Source organism: Balearica regulorum, chromosome Z, assembly GCF_011004875.1.
Source record: "Balearica regulorum gibbericeps isolate bBalReg1 chromosome Z, bBalReg1.pri, whole genome shotgun sequence".
Classification (NCBI taxonomy): Eukaryota; Metazoa; Chordata; class Aves; order Gruiformes; family Gruidae; genus Balearica; species Balearica regulorum.
This window is the reverse complement of record NC_046220.1, coordinates 24,380,688-24,399,568: the sequence shown is the minus strand read 5'-3', so window position 1 is coordinate 24,399,568 and position 18,881 is coordinate 24,380,688. Positions and strand designations below refer to the sequence as shown.

At 46.3% G+C, this 18,881-nt stretch overlaps 1 protein-coding gene across 1 annotated transcript in view; it reads left to right on the top strand.

The window, feature by feature from the left end:
- Nucleotides 1-6,808: 6,808 nt before the first annotated feature.
- The window catches only part of WDR36 (WD repeat domain 36), a 39,357-nt gene continuing 27,284 nt past the window's right edge, over nt 6,809-18,881 (top strand). The window contains exons 1-7 of the mRNA XM_075740050.1: nt 6,809-7,007; nt 8,151-8,178; nt 13,151-13,251; nt 13,747-13,864; nt 14,755-14,887; nt 16,561-16,615; nt 17,446-17,578. Of these exons, the coding sequence (XP_075596165.1) occupies nt 6,861-7,007; nt 8,151-8,178; nt 13,151-13,251; nt 13,747-13,864; nt 14,755-14,887; nt 16,561-16,615; nt 17,446-17,578 (715 nt within the window). The 5' untranslated portion in view covers nt 6,809-6,860. The remainder of the gene's footprint in view (nt 7,008-8,150; nt 8,179-13,150; nt 13,252-13,746; nt 13,865-14,754; nt 14,888-16,560; nt 16,616-17,445; nt 17,579-18,881) is intronic.

The window sequence follows — 18,881 nt, the reverse complement described above, 5'->3', positions numbered from 1 at the left end:
TAGATTTTTTTTCCAAAAATGCAGCCGTAGTCCTGTGTTTTGCTGACATGTCTTTTGATCTCTGGGGGAAGCCAAGGAGTACCAAAGGCAACAACTGCTACACTGTCTCAGAGCTGTTTTGGTCATTACCAGCCACCACTCAGCCTCGGGTGCTCCTGACACACCTCTTCCAAGTGGCATGTGGAGGTCATCACCAGCATCTGGCTGCTGCTTGCATTCAAGAAGGTAAGCTCCTAAACACACATAGGGACAACCAGCCAGGTCTATGTGTCTGTGACCAGGAAGAGCAGGGTCCAGGCATCAGATAGAAATGTGGAAAAAATGTGGCCAACCCTTTGAATTTCCATCATGTAGGAAATAGTTACTTAAAAAAAAAAAAAAAAACAAAAAAAAAAAAAAAAAACAAAACCACAAAAAACCCACACAAAACAAAACCAACATAATTTGCTGAAATAAAACTTTTTTAATGAAAACATATGAAAAAATGTGAGGCTATTGAGCTTTTACCCCCATACTCTGCATGAAGGGTATCTCTAATGTCATCTTCATCTTTGCTTAAGTATAAGTTTCTTGATGGTGACATTCACACACGCAAGGTGCTACAGGCAATGCATTTTTACTTAGCTGGCTAGGTGCTGTCACCAGCGATTAGAGGGTGCTGGGCACCACAGAAATGTACAGTGCCTTCTGCACCTGTGGAGGGGCCAGCAGGGAACTCTTCAGCCACAGCCTGATCCATCAAAATGGAAACCTGAGCAGTGTTTGCCCAGGCAGATGGAGGATCTCCTGCGCATGTGGCTGCTGGGAAGGCTGGGCAGGTCAGAGACAGGTTGTGTGCATCTGCCTTGCCCTGGGGCAGCCTGTGCTGGGCACTGGGGTGTTGACGTGCACTAAGCATGTCCTCAAACACCGACTCACTTCCTTCCCACCTCCCCAGCTTCCCTCAGGTAATCACTGTCTCCCCCCACCTCTCCTTTCCAAGTACATAATTTCATAATTTAAGAAATTCCCAAATCCTACATATCCAAACTATAATTATGTTAAACATCCTGGATATGACGGCATTTCCGTAGCAGTGAGGTATTTTAGGGAGGAATATATTGCTTGTGTACAAAACAAAAAACATGTTAAGTTTTGCTCTTCAGCTACATGTAGCGAGATGTAACAATCAAAAATTGGCTCAGCAAATACAAGTCAAACTAGCAAATTATAATGCCAGTAATATAATCATATTGACCAGAAATGTCTACCAAAGTCAGTGACTTCTTGTTGGCTTTGAACTCCTCCTCTCATGGTGAGGGCTGGCAGCAGTCCCACCCACACAGATATCATCTCGACCTGCAGCGAAATAGCAGCAGCTATTTCTCAATCCCATCTTTCTGCTGCTCAAGCATGGTCACAAATGCGAGGTCTTCAAAGCAACCAGGCAGCAGGGACTGGGGAAGAAAGTAGGTGTGCTGTAAATATAAAGCTCCATCAGAAAAATGCCTCTTGTCATGAGTTATTTCTCTTAATGGAAACCACTTCCAAATCCCTTAGATTTGGCCAACCGCTCAGGTCAAAAGCTGCTTTCAGAAGTGAGGCCTCAGCATTTTTATGGCTGGAGCAAGTAAAAGTTCAAAGTTTTGAATTGCTATAGTTATAAAAATGGACAGATTTTTCTAAATTCCTCTTCCCCGCCCTCACCCCTGCCTCTGTGGTACATATGTCAGTAATTGAACCTGTATTTCTGAAGAAGTTAAAATAGAAAACAACCTTTAAAACATATTAATTAAAATTTGTCATTTCTGAGGTTACTGCTGGGTGAAAATTAGAGACTAGCAAAGTTGACACAGATATTGGTTATTCACAAAACTTTTCACATACAAAAATGTTAAAGAAAAAGTAAGTGAACTCCTTTTTTCTTAATAATCTTTCATTTGAACTAACTTACAAGCATGTTTTGAATGTTAAATTGTCTTTTATAGCCATATACATTTTTGCTTCATTTAAAAACCACATTTTTCATTTGCTGATCTAATTATATTGCCAGCAACTTTGTTCTACTGTTAACTTCAGAGACACGACTTTGGAAATAAAAACATTTGCATATTAACAGTGATGGAAAATAATTTCAACCCAGTGTTATTTGCATTAAAACAAGTTGTACCCTTTACCTACAAATGGGATTACTCTGCCCTGTTTAGTAAGAACAAATAAACACCTTTATTTAACTAATCACAGGGATGTTGTGTCCCTTCAGTAAAGACAAATGAACAATGGAAAGTAAAAAATAACATGATCCCGATCCTGAATTCCTTCTTTAGTTCAGTATTACACTGAATTCATGCCAGGAACAGGCTTTTCATCAGTTATGCTGCTCGTTTTCAGGAGTACAATAAAACTCACCTAAAATGATTTCCTTTATGCTAGGGTGCACCTTTGTTTATACAGCTGTAAGACAAGAAAAACAAAGCTATTCAGAAGAATTGTATTTTTATTAACTTACTAACTTTTATGAAGCCTATTAGCAACTTCAGACAGCCTTCAGGAAGATGGAGGCATAAGACTTTGCAAATAAAGAAAATCCCAACAGCTTCTGCAATGTGAGAACAAGACATCCTTTAGGAAACTGGGATTTTGTTGGTTTGTTTGGCAACACTGTGAGAATGATGAAGGGAAGCACCCTGGTAAGACTCAAGTGCTAAGGGATACCCAAGCTCGGCTAAAGCTCAGTGCACCTGCTCTGCAACTGCATCTCAGCGCAATAGCTTTTAAGCCATCGAATTTAAAACGTTGGGTTTGACTAGAATTAGATTTATACACACACACACACACATACACAGAGTCACAGGACTAACGCCACACTTCGAACCAGCGACTGTGAGCTCTCAGCGGCGAAGCCCGAGAAACGCCGCGCCCCGCTCTGCGCCTCCCCAGGCGGGGCCGAGCCGGGCCGGGACCGGGGCCGGGCCCCTCCCGCCGTCCCGCTCCGAGCCCCGGGTAGGGCGGCAGGCAGCACCCGGCTAGGCTGCAGGATGGACGGCGGGAAGGAAAAAAGAGAGAAAGGAGAGATCGGGAAGGGCGGCGGGGAGGGAACCCACTCAAGCGGGCAGGCACGCAGTAATAACTGATCTGCTTTGGCTCGTCCCCAGCTCAGCTGGCCAAAAAAGCCCTTTCTCCCGCGGCGGTGGCAGTCCTCCTGGGCTTCCCTAATGACTCATTGCCGGAGAAGCATTCCCCGAAAACGAACACGAACTTTCTCTTAAAGTGAGCTGAGGCTGGGCTTAAAGCCTCCGCAGCCGTGCCCGCGGCGGGACGGGAGGCGCGGCTAGGTGGCGGCTGGGCTCGGCCCGGCGCCCCTGCCCCGCCACGTTCCGGGGGCCGCGATGCCCCGGCTGGGGCTTTCGCAGCGGCTCCCGGGGCACTTTCCGTGAAACACTTTCGCGGGACCAGGGAACACCCGGTGGTGACCGTGACAGCGGCGTCGGTGCTGGCCACTCTCGGAGAAAGGGCTTCGGGGGCTCCTCGGGGCGAGGGGGGCAGCGGGACCATGACGAGGCTCGGCAGCCTCCCCCAGCACTCCGGGCATCCTGGTCACCATTGTCCGGGGCAGCCTGCCCCCCCGACGTCCCAGGCATCCTGGTCGCCAATGCCTGGGCATCCTGGTCCCCAGTGCCCGGGACTGCCGGTTACCCTGTCAGCTAGGCTATACCCAAGGCAGAGCAAGTGCCCCTCGGCTGCACTTCCCGCAGCCGGCGCAAGCGAAGGGGATCACCGGGAAAAGTGATTTGGACGGTAAAATCTTCACTTTCGAGAGGGAAAAAACAACAAACAAAAACCCCCAAACAAACAAACAAACAAAAAGCTGTAGGCAGCACAGGGAAACGACCACTACCCTCCATCTGTTCCCGCGCTAGCGCGTTAAAATGATGCACTAGAGATACCCAGTACGGAGGGTATGAGCGTCCACCTCGGGCAGTACGTCTGCAGGTGCCCTGAAGCGTTTTATCTCGCCGTTGAGAGAAAACCGCGTGTTACTGCGATAGTCCACGCTGAAAGTGGACCCCACGCAGTTATGGGGAGGTCTATTCACACTTGTTTCAAGCAAGATTGGCTGTTGTGGAGTGTTTTGGTTTGGTTTGGGTTTGGATGCTGCGTTTTATTATCATTATTCATTATCCCGGTTTTCTTTTCGAATCAGTGACACAACTTCAAGTTTGAATAATTATTTACAGCTCTGGAAAGAGATGCATGAGACGTCCAAATGAGCCCCGGTTATGGAATTGGAAACCTTCATTTCCGTAGGCGTACAGGTACATATATGAAGCCAGCAACGATCTGAAGCCCAGCAGGAGAAAAACAACGTGTAAAGACACCATGGATAATCACAAGGGTAACCAACCAGTTTCTCTACTGCTCCCGAAGCACCGGCATCCCTCTATTCAGATCTCCGTGCCTTGTCGGGTCACGTAGCGGTGCAGGAGAATTAACCTTTGGCTTTTTCTTACACAGTCTTTTGTGGCTTGATCATCTTTCTTCAGATCGCCGACTTACCGCGAGGATCCACCTACAATTTCAGCCTCTGTAACCACGACAAGATACAAGAGGATCTCCTAAACGTTTTGGATCCACTCATGACCTTTAAAAAAGAGGTTGGTGGTTTCTCTGGTGGCATCGGAGGGAAACTGTCGGGACGGCACTGCCTCCACGATCTTACCCTTGACCGCCGGCAGCTACTTTCTGAAAAATCTCGATTAGCAAGCCGGGAGTTGGCTAGTTTAGTAAACCGGTGCCTGTGAAACAGGACGGGGAAGTTATCTCCTACTCTCCTCCGGCGACCTTCCTAAAAGGTGCTTCGCTGAAGCTGGGACTGGCAGGGACGGAGAGCAGGAGCCCGGGCGGCTGCTGCCAGAGCGCTACCCGACTCTTCCCGGCGCCTTGCAGACCCGTAGGACTGAAAGTCGCTTGTGTAATGCTTCACCGACGCTGAAGATGGTGTCACGGTTGCAAAGGTGACAAGTGGTTTAGAAGCTACGCGGACGGTTCACACGCGCAGCCGGCGCTTAGCGGAAAGATCAGGTGGCGGCTTTCAGGGCGGTGCACGGTACGAGCAGCCCTGCCGCTGGCTCGGGCGGAGCCCCCCGGAGCAGCCCCGCACCGGCTGCTCTGCTCCGCGCCGCCGCCGCTGCCCGACTCCCGCAGCCGCCCGCACTCTGCGCGGCCCCAGGGGGGTGCGGCGGCGCGCCGGGACGGTAGGGACGTTTATAACGGTGTGTCCGAGGCGGGCTGGCAGCTGGCGACAGTAACGCCAAAAGCCGTGGCTTTAACGAGCATCCCCTGTTGTTGTTTCCCTCCAGGAGCTACAACTCGATTTTCACACCTGCGAGGACGCGCCCTCCCCCCCGGCGGGCCCGCAGCAGTCCGAGGTTCGCCCGGGTGCACGCATCCCTCGGCGGCTAGGTGGCATTCCCTTTCCATGAAAAAAAAAAAAAAAAAAAAAAAAAAAGGACAGTGGGAGGGAGGGAGAAAGGGGACAATGGAGGAAAGAGAGGGAGAAAGGGGGGAAAGAGGGGAAAAGAGGGAAAGGGAGAAAAAGGGGGGAAAGCGGGGAGAAGGGGGAGGGTATGGGGAGCGAAGGGAGACAAGGGGGGAGTGGGCAACCTATTTAAAGGATGCGTGGGGAGGTGCTAAAGGGAAAGGGGGTTGAGGGCTGACGGCTCCGGCGGGGCCGGGGTCGCGGCCCGGAGGCGTGACCGACCGTCTGTCCGCAGGGCTCCCGGGAGGCGGAGCGGGCGGGCCGGCTGCTGGAATGCGTCCTGGAGAGGGCGCGGGGCTGCGGCGAGCGGCCGCCGCCGGTGTGGCACAGCACCCTCTCCGTCGTGCAGCGGCACTGCCCCGGCTACCGGCCGCCACAGGTGGGTGCGGGGCCGGAGCGGGGAGGCAGTCCTGCAGCGGGGAAGCCCGGGACCGGTGCCGGGAGCTCCGAGACGCTAACGCATGTGCGGTGGCAGAGCGCCGCCGCCGGGAAGGCGGGTCGAGCTCCGTGCGACGAGAGCAAGGCCCGGGAGCTGATGGCGGTGTGGAGAAGCTACATCAATTTGGGATAGGTGGCTTTTGGGGGGGGGGGGGGTGGCTTTTTATTTTTTCCCTTCCACCGGACTTTGCTGAGTATTTATTTGTCTGTCGTGCAGTCATCGCAACGCAATCATCCTGCGGGTTGCCTTTTTTTTTTTTTTTACACATAATTTATTAAAAAACAAACAAACACCACCTTCGGCAGTACAGCGGTTGTTGGTTCGGGTAGCCTCTTAACTGCGGCAGCGCAGCCCGCCGGGATGTGCCGTCGGAGGCCGCTTCACCGAGCGCCTTGCTGCCTTGCTGCGTGCCTCTGCGGCGGGGCTGCCCCGCACCCAGAGCCTGAACTGGGTCCGGTGCTTTGTGAGGGGAACGGGGCGGGGGGAGGAGAAGAACAAAAGGAAAAAAAACGAGCAGTCGTGGCTGTGGGGAGTATTTGTAGATGCATTCGCTGGTGACGGTCCCCTGCGTGCCCTGACGGCCGCCGCGGGGCCCTCGGGCGGTCTTCGCCTGGTACCGCGCCCGCCGGGTTGGAGGCGCTGGCGCTCCCCTCCGCGCCTCACCGGGCAAAGCCCCGTCAGGAGCGGGGGCTCAGGGGCAGGATCCCCGCCGGGTGAGCCTGGTGCCGCTGGGCTGCGCCGCCCCGGTAGCGGAACTGGGACCGCTGCGGGGACCGCTTTCGGCGGCGCACGCCGGGGTGGTGGGGGGGAGGAGTGCCGGGCGGGCTGGCCGGAAGCGGGAGAGGAGACGCTTCCTGCGGCGGACGGCGAGCGCGTGCGGTAACGAGGGCGCGTGCGGGAACGATGGCGCGTGAGGGTGGTGGGCTGTTCGCCGGTTTCCGCGTGCTCGGCCGTTTCAGCGGCCACGTCCCGCACGTCCTGCGCTACCACGGCCGCCACCGCGAGTTCTACCTGGCCACCGCCGTCGGGTGCAGCATCCACACCTACAACGTGAGTACACGGACCCCTGTGCCCCCTCTCCTTTCCCCGGCCTCCTTCCCCCGCCGGGCGGGCGGACTGGCTCGCCGCTCTCCGGCGTGTGGCCTTGGGGAGGCCGGGGCCGCGCGGGGCGACCCATACGGGCGTGGAACAGAGCTGGGCCGCCGCCTCTTCCTCTTCCCCCCGCGCCAGGGCCTCGCTATCATGAGGCGGCAGCGTGCGAGGAGGGCCGCGGCGCCCCGGTAGCAGGCCTCGGCGGCGCGCGGCTGGCAGGCAGGCAGGCAGCGGGTGGAACAGGCCGGATCGGGCGTGTTTAGCCGCGTGAGCAGCCCGGGCGGGTGCAGCACAGCCCCTCCATCGGGCGCGGGATCCAGGTGTTGAAGCTTTCCCGTTGTTGCTGGATAAACCAAGGCTCACCAGTTTGACTAGTTGCGGTTTAGCGTTTCAAGGGCTATAATTCTGGGGGGCAATCCATTAGATCGTATTAAAACTTCTCCTGTACAGAAACTGGAGAGCATAATTCAGTTCTGCGAGGTGAAAGCCTGTGATATTGACTCGCCTCTTGCTGTGTGATAAAAGTATTTTCGGTGTATAGAAAACAGTAACAAAACAGAACTGAATCGAGTGATTATAGTGAACAGCAGAGTGCAGACAGCATAGATCTTCTGTACTTTTATGATAGTCTCTTAGTGTTCGCTCCTGTCAGTCCTCTCCACAGACTTTGAACTAAAATAGTAGTGATCATCACTGGGCAAAGATGACTGTAACTGAGCAAATTATCTGTGAACAAAGATAATAACATACAGTGGTTGTAGTGGAAATAAAATAGAAGCAGAGATGATGCGAAAACAAATTTGACCAAACTCTGCAAAGTGTCTAAACACATATTTAGTTTACTGTGCATGAGGCTAAAGTACATTAAGCAGCATAACTTACTGTTGCTGCATGGTTGTCTTTTGGCAAATACATTGTCCCGTTCCTTTTGACCTGCTACCTGTGGGCTTTCCTGTAGATACTGTTGTAAACTAAGATGAATAATTTTTCTGTCTTGTGAGGCATACAAATTTCTTATCTACGTTGGTTCCTAGAATTTATGTTTATAGCAAATCATTGCAACCAATCACTAAAAATGCCTTTTTAATACTTTCATTGCAGGTGAAGAAGCTTGGTATTGTTGCTGTGAGTAAGTATGCAGAGATTGTTCATTCCTGGGGTTGTTTTTTTTTTAACACATCTGACATCTGAACTTGACTCAAAAATTGAAAATTAATTGGATATACTAATATTTACAGTGAAATATGTTGAAAGGAGTCTCAGAAATATCGGCTATCAGTTTGGAAATAAGACTGCTATTGCAACTGTAATTTAGTTCTCTAAGGGATATACCTTGTGAACCTCCTATTCTTTTCATCTTGATCTTCCAAGAACACCCCTAGGCCTTAAGGAGTGAGCAGTGAATAAAGGTGTTAATTCCAGATACCTTTTTTTGTTGTTTTTGTGGTTACTAGAAGGCCATGTTAGAGGAGAAAAATAATTACAGGAACAGAGCAGGTGTGGATGGGACAAAAAGTCTTCAGGGAATTTTAAAAATTGGCTGGACTGCTGGATACAAAGGATATAAATTGATGATTTGACATCCAGTTGGCAGTTGGTAGCAAAGCATAGCACCCTAGGTGTCAACAGCAGGGCCCATGTTGTTCAGCACCTTCACCAGCAGCCTGGTGATGAGGCAGCATGCACTCTCAGTAAAAATTTGCAGATGATACTATGTTAGGAGGAGTAGCTGACACCCACAATGGCAGAGCTTCAGTCCGGGGTGGTGTTGCAAAACGCTTGGCCTGGGCCAACATAAACCTCGCCAAGTTCAGCAAGGGCAACTGCAGAATCTTGCACCTGGGACAGAACAAGCCAGGAACTGACTGGCTGTGTAGCATCCTGCTGAAAAGGAGCTGGGGCTCTGCTGGTGCCAGGTTGAATGTGGACCAACAATGCAGTAACTGTGAATAAGGCAAGCTGTGTACTGAGCTATGTTAGGAACATGGCCAGCAGATCAGGGAAAGTTGTTATGCTCCCGTACTTCGTGCTGGTGAGGCCACACCTGGACTGCGATAGCCAGTTCGTGTGGTTCTCCCCCTCCCATCGCTCCCCTTTCTCTTTCAGGAGGGATGCCGAGGAACTGGGGAGTGTCAGGGTCCTACAGCACACAGTATCAGAAGAGACGTTGAAGTAACTGGATTTGTTTTAGTCTTGTGAAGGGAAAAATATGGGGCAACCCAGAGACAGCCTGTTACCTGAAGGGCAGTTACGAACATGGCAGAGCTGAACTTGTGGTGGTAATGGTAGGCAGAGTAACAAGGGGCAACAGCAATAGATTGCTGCTTGAGAGGGTCACAGTGGTGGTTAGGAAAAATGACCCTGACTAAGAGGCAGTAGAGTGTAGAGCTTGAGCGACTTCCACAGAAGTTTTCAAGACTCAGCTGGGCATAGCTGCAGTTAACCTGATCTGGGTTAACTGGTGATAATCCATCTTTGGGAGAAGCTGGGTGGGAGGATGAACTAGATGATTTCCAAAGGTCCCAACCAACATTTAGATGATTCAATGAGATGCAAGCTGTCTTAAAAAGTAGTTCTTTTACTTCTGTATACCACAAAGTTTTTACACAGACCTCATAAAGCAAAATACTTCTCATTAACAGAGCACCTATAAACTTGAGAATAAATAACTGTCACACAACCAGGACTTGGTTTTAGAAGATCAGCAGTGAATGGTTACAGCTGTAAACACATTAATGTAACTTCTGTTTTCGGCTTACAAAGTTCTAAAAACATTGCATATTTATTCTGTGAAATCCTTTCCAGTGAACCACATCTTCTTACAGACATAATCATTGAAGCTTTTTGAGAAACTGAGATCTTTACCTACAAAATTTGATTGAAAAATAAACAATGTGCCTCTCATAGAATCATAGAATGTCCTGAGTTGGAGGGGACCCATAAGGTTCATCGAGTCCAACTCCTGGCTCCACGCAGGACCAGCCAAATCAATATGACTGAGAGCGTTATCCTGACGCTTCTTGAACTCAGTCAAGCTCGGTGCTGTGACCACTTCCCTGGGGAGCCTGTTCAAGTGCTCGACCACCCTCTCAGTGAAGGACCTTTTCCTGATATCCAACCTAAACCTCCCTGTGGTGGGTTGACCCTGGCTGAGGGCCAGGTGCCCACCAGAGCCGCTCTATCACTCCCCTCATCCACTAGGCAGGGGAGAAAAAGTATAACAGAAAGCTTGTGGGTTGAGATAAGGACAGGGAGAGATCATTCTCTAATTATCATCACGAGCAAAACAGACCGAACTTAGAGAGGGAATTCATCTTATTTATTACTAAGCAAAACAGAGTAGAGGAATGAGAAATAAAATCAAGTCTTAAAACACCTCCCCCCACCCCTCCCATCTTCCTGGGCTCAACTTCACTCCCAGCTTCAACCTCCACCCCCCTCAGCGGCACAGGGGGACGGGGAATGGGGGTTACAGTCAGTTCATCACACGTTGTTTCTGCCGCTTCTTCATCCTCAGGGGGAGGACTCCTCTCATCGTTCCCCTGCTCCAACATGGAGTCCCTCTCACGGGAGACAGTCCTTCACGACCTTCTCCAACGTGAGTCTCCTCCACAGGGTGCAGACCTTCAGGAGCAAACTGCTCCAGCGTGGGTCCCCCACGGGGTCACAAGTCCTGCCAGCAAACCTGCTCTGGCGTGGGCTCCTCTCTCCATGGGTCCACAGGTCCTGCCAGGAGCTTGGTCCAGTGCGGGCTTCCCACGGGGTCACAGCCTCCTTCAGGTGCCTCCACCTGCTCCGGCGTGGGGTCCTCCACAGGCTGCAGGTGGAATCGCTACACCCCCTCATCCTTCCTCCATGGGCTGCAGGGGGACAGCCTGCTTCACCATGGTCTTCACCACGGGCTGCAGGGGAATCTTGCTCCGGCGCCTGGAGCACCTCCTCCCCCTCCTTCTGTACTGACCTTGCTGTCTGCAGAGTTTCTTACATCTTCTCACTCCTCTCTCCGGCTGCAAAAGCTCTCTCTGTTTTTTCCCTTCTTAAATATGTTATCACAGAGGCGCTGATTGGCTTGGCCTTGGCCAGCAGCGGGTCTGTCTTGTAGCTGGCTGGCATTGGCTCTATCAGACATGGGGGAAGCTTCTAGCAGCTTCTCACAGAAGGCACCCCTGTAGCCCCCCAGGTACCAAAACCTTGCCACGCAAAACCAACACACTCCCCCATCACAGCTTCGTGCCGTTCCCTTGGGTTCTGTCACTGGTCACCACAGGTAGGAGATCAGCGCCTGTCCCTTCGTTCCCCCTTGTGAGGAAGCTGTAGGCCACGATGAGGTCTCCCCTCAGTCTCCTCTTCTCTAGGCTGAACAAACCAGGGGACTTCAGCCTCTCCTCATATGTCATCCCCTCTGAACCCTTCACCATCTTTGTTGGCCTCCTTTGGACACTCTCCAATAGTTTTATGTCCTTTTTGTACTGTGGCGCCCAAAACTGCATGCAGTACTCGAGGTGAGTCCGCACCAGCGCAGTGTAGAGTGGGACAATCACTTCCCTAGACCGGCTAGCAATGCTGTGCTTGATGCACCCCAGGATACGGTTGGCCTTCCTGGCAGCCTGGGCACACTGTTGACTCCTGTTCAACTTGCTGTCAACCAAGACCCGCCCCCCCCTTTCAGCATGGCTGGTCTCCAGCGTCTCATCGCCCAGTCTGTATGTATAGCCAGGGTTGCCCCTGCCCAGGTGCAGAATCCAGCACTTGCCCTTGTTAAACCTCATGTGGCTGGTCATTGCCCAGTTCTCCAGTCTGTCCAGATCTCTCTGCAAGGCCTCTCCACCCTCGACAGAATCAACAGCTCCTCCCAATTTGGTGTCATCTGCAAACTTGCTCACGACACCTTCTAGCCCTACATCCAAGTCATTTATGAAAACATCAAAAAGAACTGGCCCTAAAATTCTAACGTAAACTCTCTGTGCAGTGTTGTTGGTTTATGGGTGTAATGTGGTTTGTGCTCTGAACTTTTTAATTGAGATGTGTGTAAAACTCTTGGCATAAGCAGACTTGCACACAGCTCATGTGGAGTACCAGGTATCTGTAACCTGATTGTAGGCCTCAGTCACTTCAGAGGTGCTATTGGAAGATGTCTAACATGTTCCAACAAATGGAACCTCTCATGGAATGCAACCTTTTTTATATTCTTAGTTTAGTTCTTCCCATTGAAGCTGTGCTGCCATACAGCAAAAGGTACAGGATTCTTTGGGTCTGGTAGTAATTCATAATACAAAGCAACATTGTGAGGAAGGCTGCTGTGTGATCATGTAAGTTTGTATCATAGGTGCACTCCCACAGTGACTGATTTTTGACCTGGTGTGTCTCTGTACAATAGTTAAGTGCTGTGATTTGCATTTTTACGTTTCCCTAGATTGAGAGTATTTTTCTCTAGAGTATTTTTTTCAGTTTTCTACCATTTGGGACCGGACCACACCAGCAGCTTCTCAGTGTGGTCTGGAGCTTTGACTCTCTGACCATTTGAGCTAGTGAAGTAGCAGATGACAGTAGTAGATACTCTCTCTGAACCAGTCACAAGGTGGAGAGTGGGGTGTATTCTTAGAGCAGCAAATTCCTGGTGTCTTCAGCTGTAATCAGGGAACGGATACGAGAGTGGGTCACTAGCTTCCAGGCTAGTGGCTTAACCTAACAGGCGTTGCTAATGCTGAGACTGATTTATCATCTGTTGCCGGTCCAGTTGGCTGTGGGGCTCTGACAGTCCACAGAAGTGTTATGTTGGGATAACTTCTTTATAAGCCCTCACGAAGCTAATATGTGCCTTTACTTACAGTGATAATTGAGTATTGTAGTAGTAAGTGTTTTTCAAAAGAACCACCTTGTGATCTATCAATCTGATGTTACTTATGTTGTTGTTACTGGTGTGATGTTATTTATGATATATTTGCATTCATCTGAAATGTGTGCATTTCTCTTAAGAAGTTCAACAGGAGAGCTTTCTTGGTGGGTCATCATGGTAAACATGGTAAACAAATACACTGTCAGGCTTTCTGTTTTGTTATGAACCTGAAACTTCCTGAACTTTTCTTCTGTTTGATTAACAGGTAATGCTTTGCCACAAGACATTACATGTTTGGCAGCAGACCGCATGTTGATATTTGCTTCATACGACAATATTCTCCATGCTTTTGCCAGGAACAAAGAGGTTTTTATTAGTTTACTTGTTGCTTAGTAGTACAAAACAGTTGTGTAGTGTTGTGTTTTCAAGAGAGTTAATTTTCTACAAATGTCTATTTCTATAGATGTTCAGTACCTTCCATTTTAGGGAAACAAAAACTGTAGAAGGAGAAATAAAAAGCTTAAAATAGGAGAATGTAAGAGTAAATTCTGTAATGGCTGACCTGTGTTTAATGTATTAATTATAATAATTAAGTAGTTACTTAAAGATAAAAAATAAATTGTTAATTCACATAAATGAAATAATTAAAAATATTTAGTAAATTTTATTTAGTGTAAAATATTTTTGCCAAGAGTTTTAGATATCAGAGAAAATTATGTATCTTCCACTTAGTTGTGTGGCCTTTCCTGTATTTTATGTAAACTTGTTGCTGACATATGTTAGCTGTCCTCAGGTATTATGTTAACATGATATGCTACCTGAACAGCTTATATTGAACATATTTCTCTTTTGAAATTATAGGTGGTTCATACCTATGAAGGTCACAAGGCAAGGATACACCTTCTGCAGCCTTTTGGTGATCATGTCATCTCTGTGGATGTTGATAATGTTCTTATTGTTTGGGATATACAGTCAGAAGGTGAGAGGCACTTTAATTTTGTTACTATTTTATAGGATAGCATTGTTAAATATTCAGTAATTTAAAAAAAGGATTTTTTTAAATACACCTGCTCAGAAGTATTTTATTCTTAAAAAAAGAAAAAATCCTTAAATGATAGTGCTACTTAAATGGTAATCTGAAGTCCTAATCCTGCAATAATTTTTCGTGAATGGATGCTGCACCACATGCACAGTTAAGACCCAGTAAGGTTCCATATAGTTGTAGAGAGTTATGCTTATACGGAGAGTGCATTTTAGTGTTTCATTTTCTGGTAAATACTGGTACAGCAGCTTTGGCACCATCTCTGAAATCCTGTAGTTTCTTGATATTTACCGATCTGGGTAAGACTAAATTCTTAGGAATAATCTTTTGATTGTGTCAGCATCTTCTAATGCCATTGTAAAGTGCCTTATGACATTCTGCTTCAGTGGCCTGATTTTTTTTCTTCAGAAAGCATTCTCATTGGTGTGACCAATGTCATTCCCTGGATGCGAAGACTTGAAAGTGGCTGCAAACAGACTGTAGAGATTTGAAGTTGCTATAACAAACAAAAGGCATGCTAATCAGATGAGGTGTTTTGCTCAGGCAGGAGCAGGAATCCTTCAGAAAGATAGAAATCACTACAGTTTTGCCAGCATTGTTGTGCTAGGTAGGCTTATGGGGAAAAAATATACCTTCAAGCCAACAGATGTTATAACGTAAACAAGTTTAGCCTGTCCTGTTACGCATTAGCTAATGCTTTAATGCGAGAAACACCAGTTGTGGGATTTGTACAGAGTAAACATCAATTCTGCCTTTACGTTTGCCAAGGGATGGCCTTCAGATTTGTAGAGGTAGCCACGCTAACATTGTTTCTTACTTTTTTGCAGAGGAATATCTTCAAGTGGATTTTGATAAGGCCACTTTTGCAGTTTCTGCAGTTCTTCATCCCAGCACCTATTTGAATAAAATTCTCCTTGGCAGTGAACAAGGGAGCTTGCAGCTATGGAATATAAGATCCAAGTAAGAGTTTTAGTAACTTGGATATACTTCATGCTCCAAGTAGTTTCATATGCAACAAATAATACTTCTAAGTACAGTAGTTTTTGAACATGGAATCTTTTACTGAGTCCTCTGGCACAAGTTTTCAGTTGGTCTATCTCCAGGAACAAAGAATGCTGTTGCTCCCTGAATGCTGATGCCTTTCAAGTTGCATGTTGTTTACTCTCCCTGCAAAATGCCAGGGATTGTTCAGGAATTATTTTTATTACTTTTTTTTTCAATTATTTCTTGGAATCATGTACCTTTCCCATGAAAATAATTAAAGTAATGTATGTTCAGGCCTTCTGCCCCCCTTCTTCCAAGCTTAATTTTTTGGTTGTAGTGGGTCCAAGGAAAGAAGTACTGGCAGGTAACGTGGAGGTAATTACTAGCATTTGATTCTTGTACTCGGATAAGAGATGTGTAGACATGTAGTTGTCTCTGAGCATGTCCCAGTAGAGCACCATCTATGCTCTAATACGCAGTATTTCATGTGTACCATGATCAGCTGCTTTTCTACTCTTGAAAGTTATAGTGAACTTCCCTAAATGTTAATGTACATACTGCAAATAGGTGTTAACTAAGTTTACATAGTTCAGTGTTTTAGTCTCATAACTACTGTATACTTTCAGTGATATCATTGCTAATTTTTTTGTTTCATATTCTAATGTTTTGGAGATGCCGTATATGCTGTATAAATCGGGAAATAAGAATAACCTAAAATACAGAAAAGTAAATGTCTCTACTCATAGTACTCTTGTGTCTCTTCAATGCCTGTCACAGTATCTGAGATGTAATACATCCTAGATGACAAAAAGTCTTCCTTAGATGGCTCCATTTGTCTTTTAATTGTGTAAAAACTTATGGGACTTTTGTTGCTCTTTTAGCAATGTTGTTGGGTTATGCAATTTTTGTTTTTGACTGTTTGTTCCCTACATAGATTATTTTGTAGATAGGTATGGGCACAATTAGACAAAAAAATAAATTGGAAGAACTGAGGGGAAAGTTTGATGGTGTCTGGTAAGAAAGCAAAGTGAGAGGTGGTAACACATGGCTGCTAGTGGTCTTTCAAGAATGACAACCTATATCTGTGGTGATGGATTAGTTTTTTAATCATGTCTGTTCTTAAATACTGTCTTTAATTTCACCCTTAGTAAGTACTGCATGACTGCCTTCTCAGCGAACAGTCCTGCTTCACAGTTTGGTCATTCCCATTTCTAAAAGAAACAAGACGGGGTGTGCTTGTAATATGTATTAGTGTTATCATTTAGGGAAGTTACTCTGCAAATGAAGGATTTGTTTTTATTAGAAGCTGGAGCAAGACTGGCTTTTTATGTTGATGTTAGGAATCCTGAAGAGCTGTGCCAGAGCAACTGGCATAGAAGGGGTCTTCCTCCATATTTGTTGAATGTAATTACGTCACCTTTGAGGTATTAGTGCATGACACAAACTTTTTCAATAAAAATTAACCATCAGTTTTACTCTTAACCTTATTTATTAGTGTCGCAGGTTTGGGGAGTTTTTTCCTTTTAACTGATTTATAAGGAGAGAAAGCTGTCATACTTTTCTGTGTAAGTGCATATAAAACATCCATTTTATTGTGGAAAATCCCCAAGGGTTAATTGATTTATGTTTTTTGATTGTTTATTTTCCAGCAAACTCTTATACTCGTTTCCAGGATGGCAGTTAGCAGTCACAGCTCTTGAACAAGTTAGTATTTTTGATATCTTATTTTCTTACATAACTGGTCAAGAACAGCAGGCAAAATGTTATTGTTTAAAATTACAGCAATAAAGATGACTTGTATTCTGTCTAGGTAATTTAATAACCCTCACTTGAGCATTTTAAACATTGAAGAGAAGTAGACTTGAAGGCTTCTTATCTGCCCTTCATCTGGTCCTAGTTTTGTTTCATTTAGCATCTTAGCTGTTTTGCGTTCATCACGTTTGTAGTCTTTATTCCCTGAATGATGTAATGAATTCACAGAAACCATTTGTTTGCAAGATACATGTGTATCTAACTTCTGTTACACTGGTAGCTTTTTCCTAAATTTATTTTGCTTTGGAGGTTAATAAAATGTAGATTTTGCTGATTCAAGAAAAGATTTTGTAATTGTATTTGCTATATTTTTGTAGATACAAAAATTAAATAAAACTTACTGGTACTATTGATGACAGCTTCGCAAATGGTCTGGAGTTGTCTTGGATAAAACTTGGAAATATGGGGGGGGTGGCAAGGTGTACAATGGGCTTCTTGAACTCCTGAAAATTTCAAGTGAGGTGTCAAAGGAGTTCCAACTTCTGGAAACAGAATTGTTTCATGCAATGGAGACTAAGCACAATATCTTGCATCTCTCATTTTTTCTTTATATTTATCAGATGTTCATTTATGCATTAAGGTAATATAGAGAGAAAGATCTCATGCGAGATGCCTTATTTGTTTCTTTACTATAGATTCATTGTCTTGTACGTGTTAGTATTAGCAGTGTAGCAATAAGCTTTTCCTTTTTCATTTCAGTTGCTATTCAATTTTTCTTGCAGGCTCCAGCAGTGGATGTTGTTGCAGTTGGTCTTGTATCTGGTCATATCATTGTACATAACATTAAGTTTGATGAAACTCTGATGAAATTTCAACAAGACTGGGGTCCTATCACAGCAATATCTTTTCGTACAGGTAAGTCTTAGCATTTTTAGTGAAAATAGGTATAACATCACAAAAACTAAGTGGAAGGTAGGAAAATATGTTTTGATAAAGCATTTCAGAATCGAAGTTTGGGCTGAGAGTTTTAGTTTTCAAAGGCTGCAGATAATCTAGAAAAGTTACCAGTAGGTAAGGGGGATCATGCATCTGCTGGCTGTTTTACAGCATTTTCTTGTGTACTGACTCAGTGCGCAGGAAGTGTGGCATACAGTACTCCTTTTTCAAAGAAAAGTAAGACAGTTTATGCTTACAGTGTGCCAAGAGCTAGCACAGTACAGAGTTACCAGAGTTAGTGCAGAGTAATCAGTACACTGTAAGTTAGTATCCAAACCTACTTCTCAGTAGTGTGTCTTCCCCCTCCATAATAAAGTTAGAATGTTAATAGTTGGGTGACTACTGAATGTAACAATAGCTATTACTGGGAACACTGCTTATATTCACAGCTTTTTTTTTTTTGTCTAACCAGCATGTACTAATTACTAAAGCTAGTTACTTTAATGTGGATCCTGCCTACAGAGCTGTTGATACTGAATCTAATCTCTCATTTGAATAGACAAACTTGCAAATCGTAACAGAATATAGATTGATGCAGACCCTGTTGAGGAAGAATGCTACTGGAGGGACTTGTGAGAAGTGGAAAGAGCGCCTTGTTGTGTCAGCCATTTAATTCAAAATGTTACTGCAGTTAAATAACTTCCATTGCCTGCTTGAATGTGTGGCTTTCAGATGTTCTCTAATATCTCTCTTTTCCTGTCTTTATAGTTGGGAAATTTAGTGTAAATACAATCTGACTGGTTTGAACTCATGCACTTATTTTAGTCTTTGAGTAAAGTGCTCTTCATTTAAATTAGAATGAGCTCTGCAAATTTCCATATCTGTGAAGCTTCACTGAAGAAGAAAATCATTGAGTAAGTCATAGAATCATAGAATGGTTTGGGTTGGAAGGGACCTTAAAGGTCATCTGGTTCCAACCCCCCTGCTCTGGGCAGGGACACCCTCCACTAGACCAGGTTGCCCAAAGCTGCATCCAGCCTGGCCTTGAACACTTCCAGGGATGGGACATCCACAACCTCTCTGGGCAACCTGTTCCAGTCTCTTACCACTCTCAAAGTGAAGAATTTCTTCCTAACATCTAATCAACATCTACCCTTTTCTAGTTTAAAACCATTACCCCTTGTCCTATCACTACACTACCTGATAAACAGTCCCTCACCATCTTTCCTGTAGGCCCCTTTAGGTACTTCAAGGCTGCAATTAGATCTCCCCGGAGCCTTCT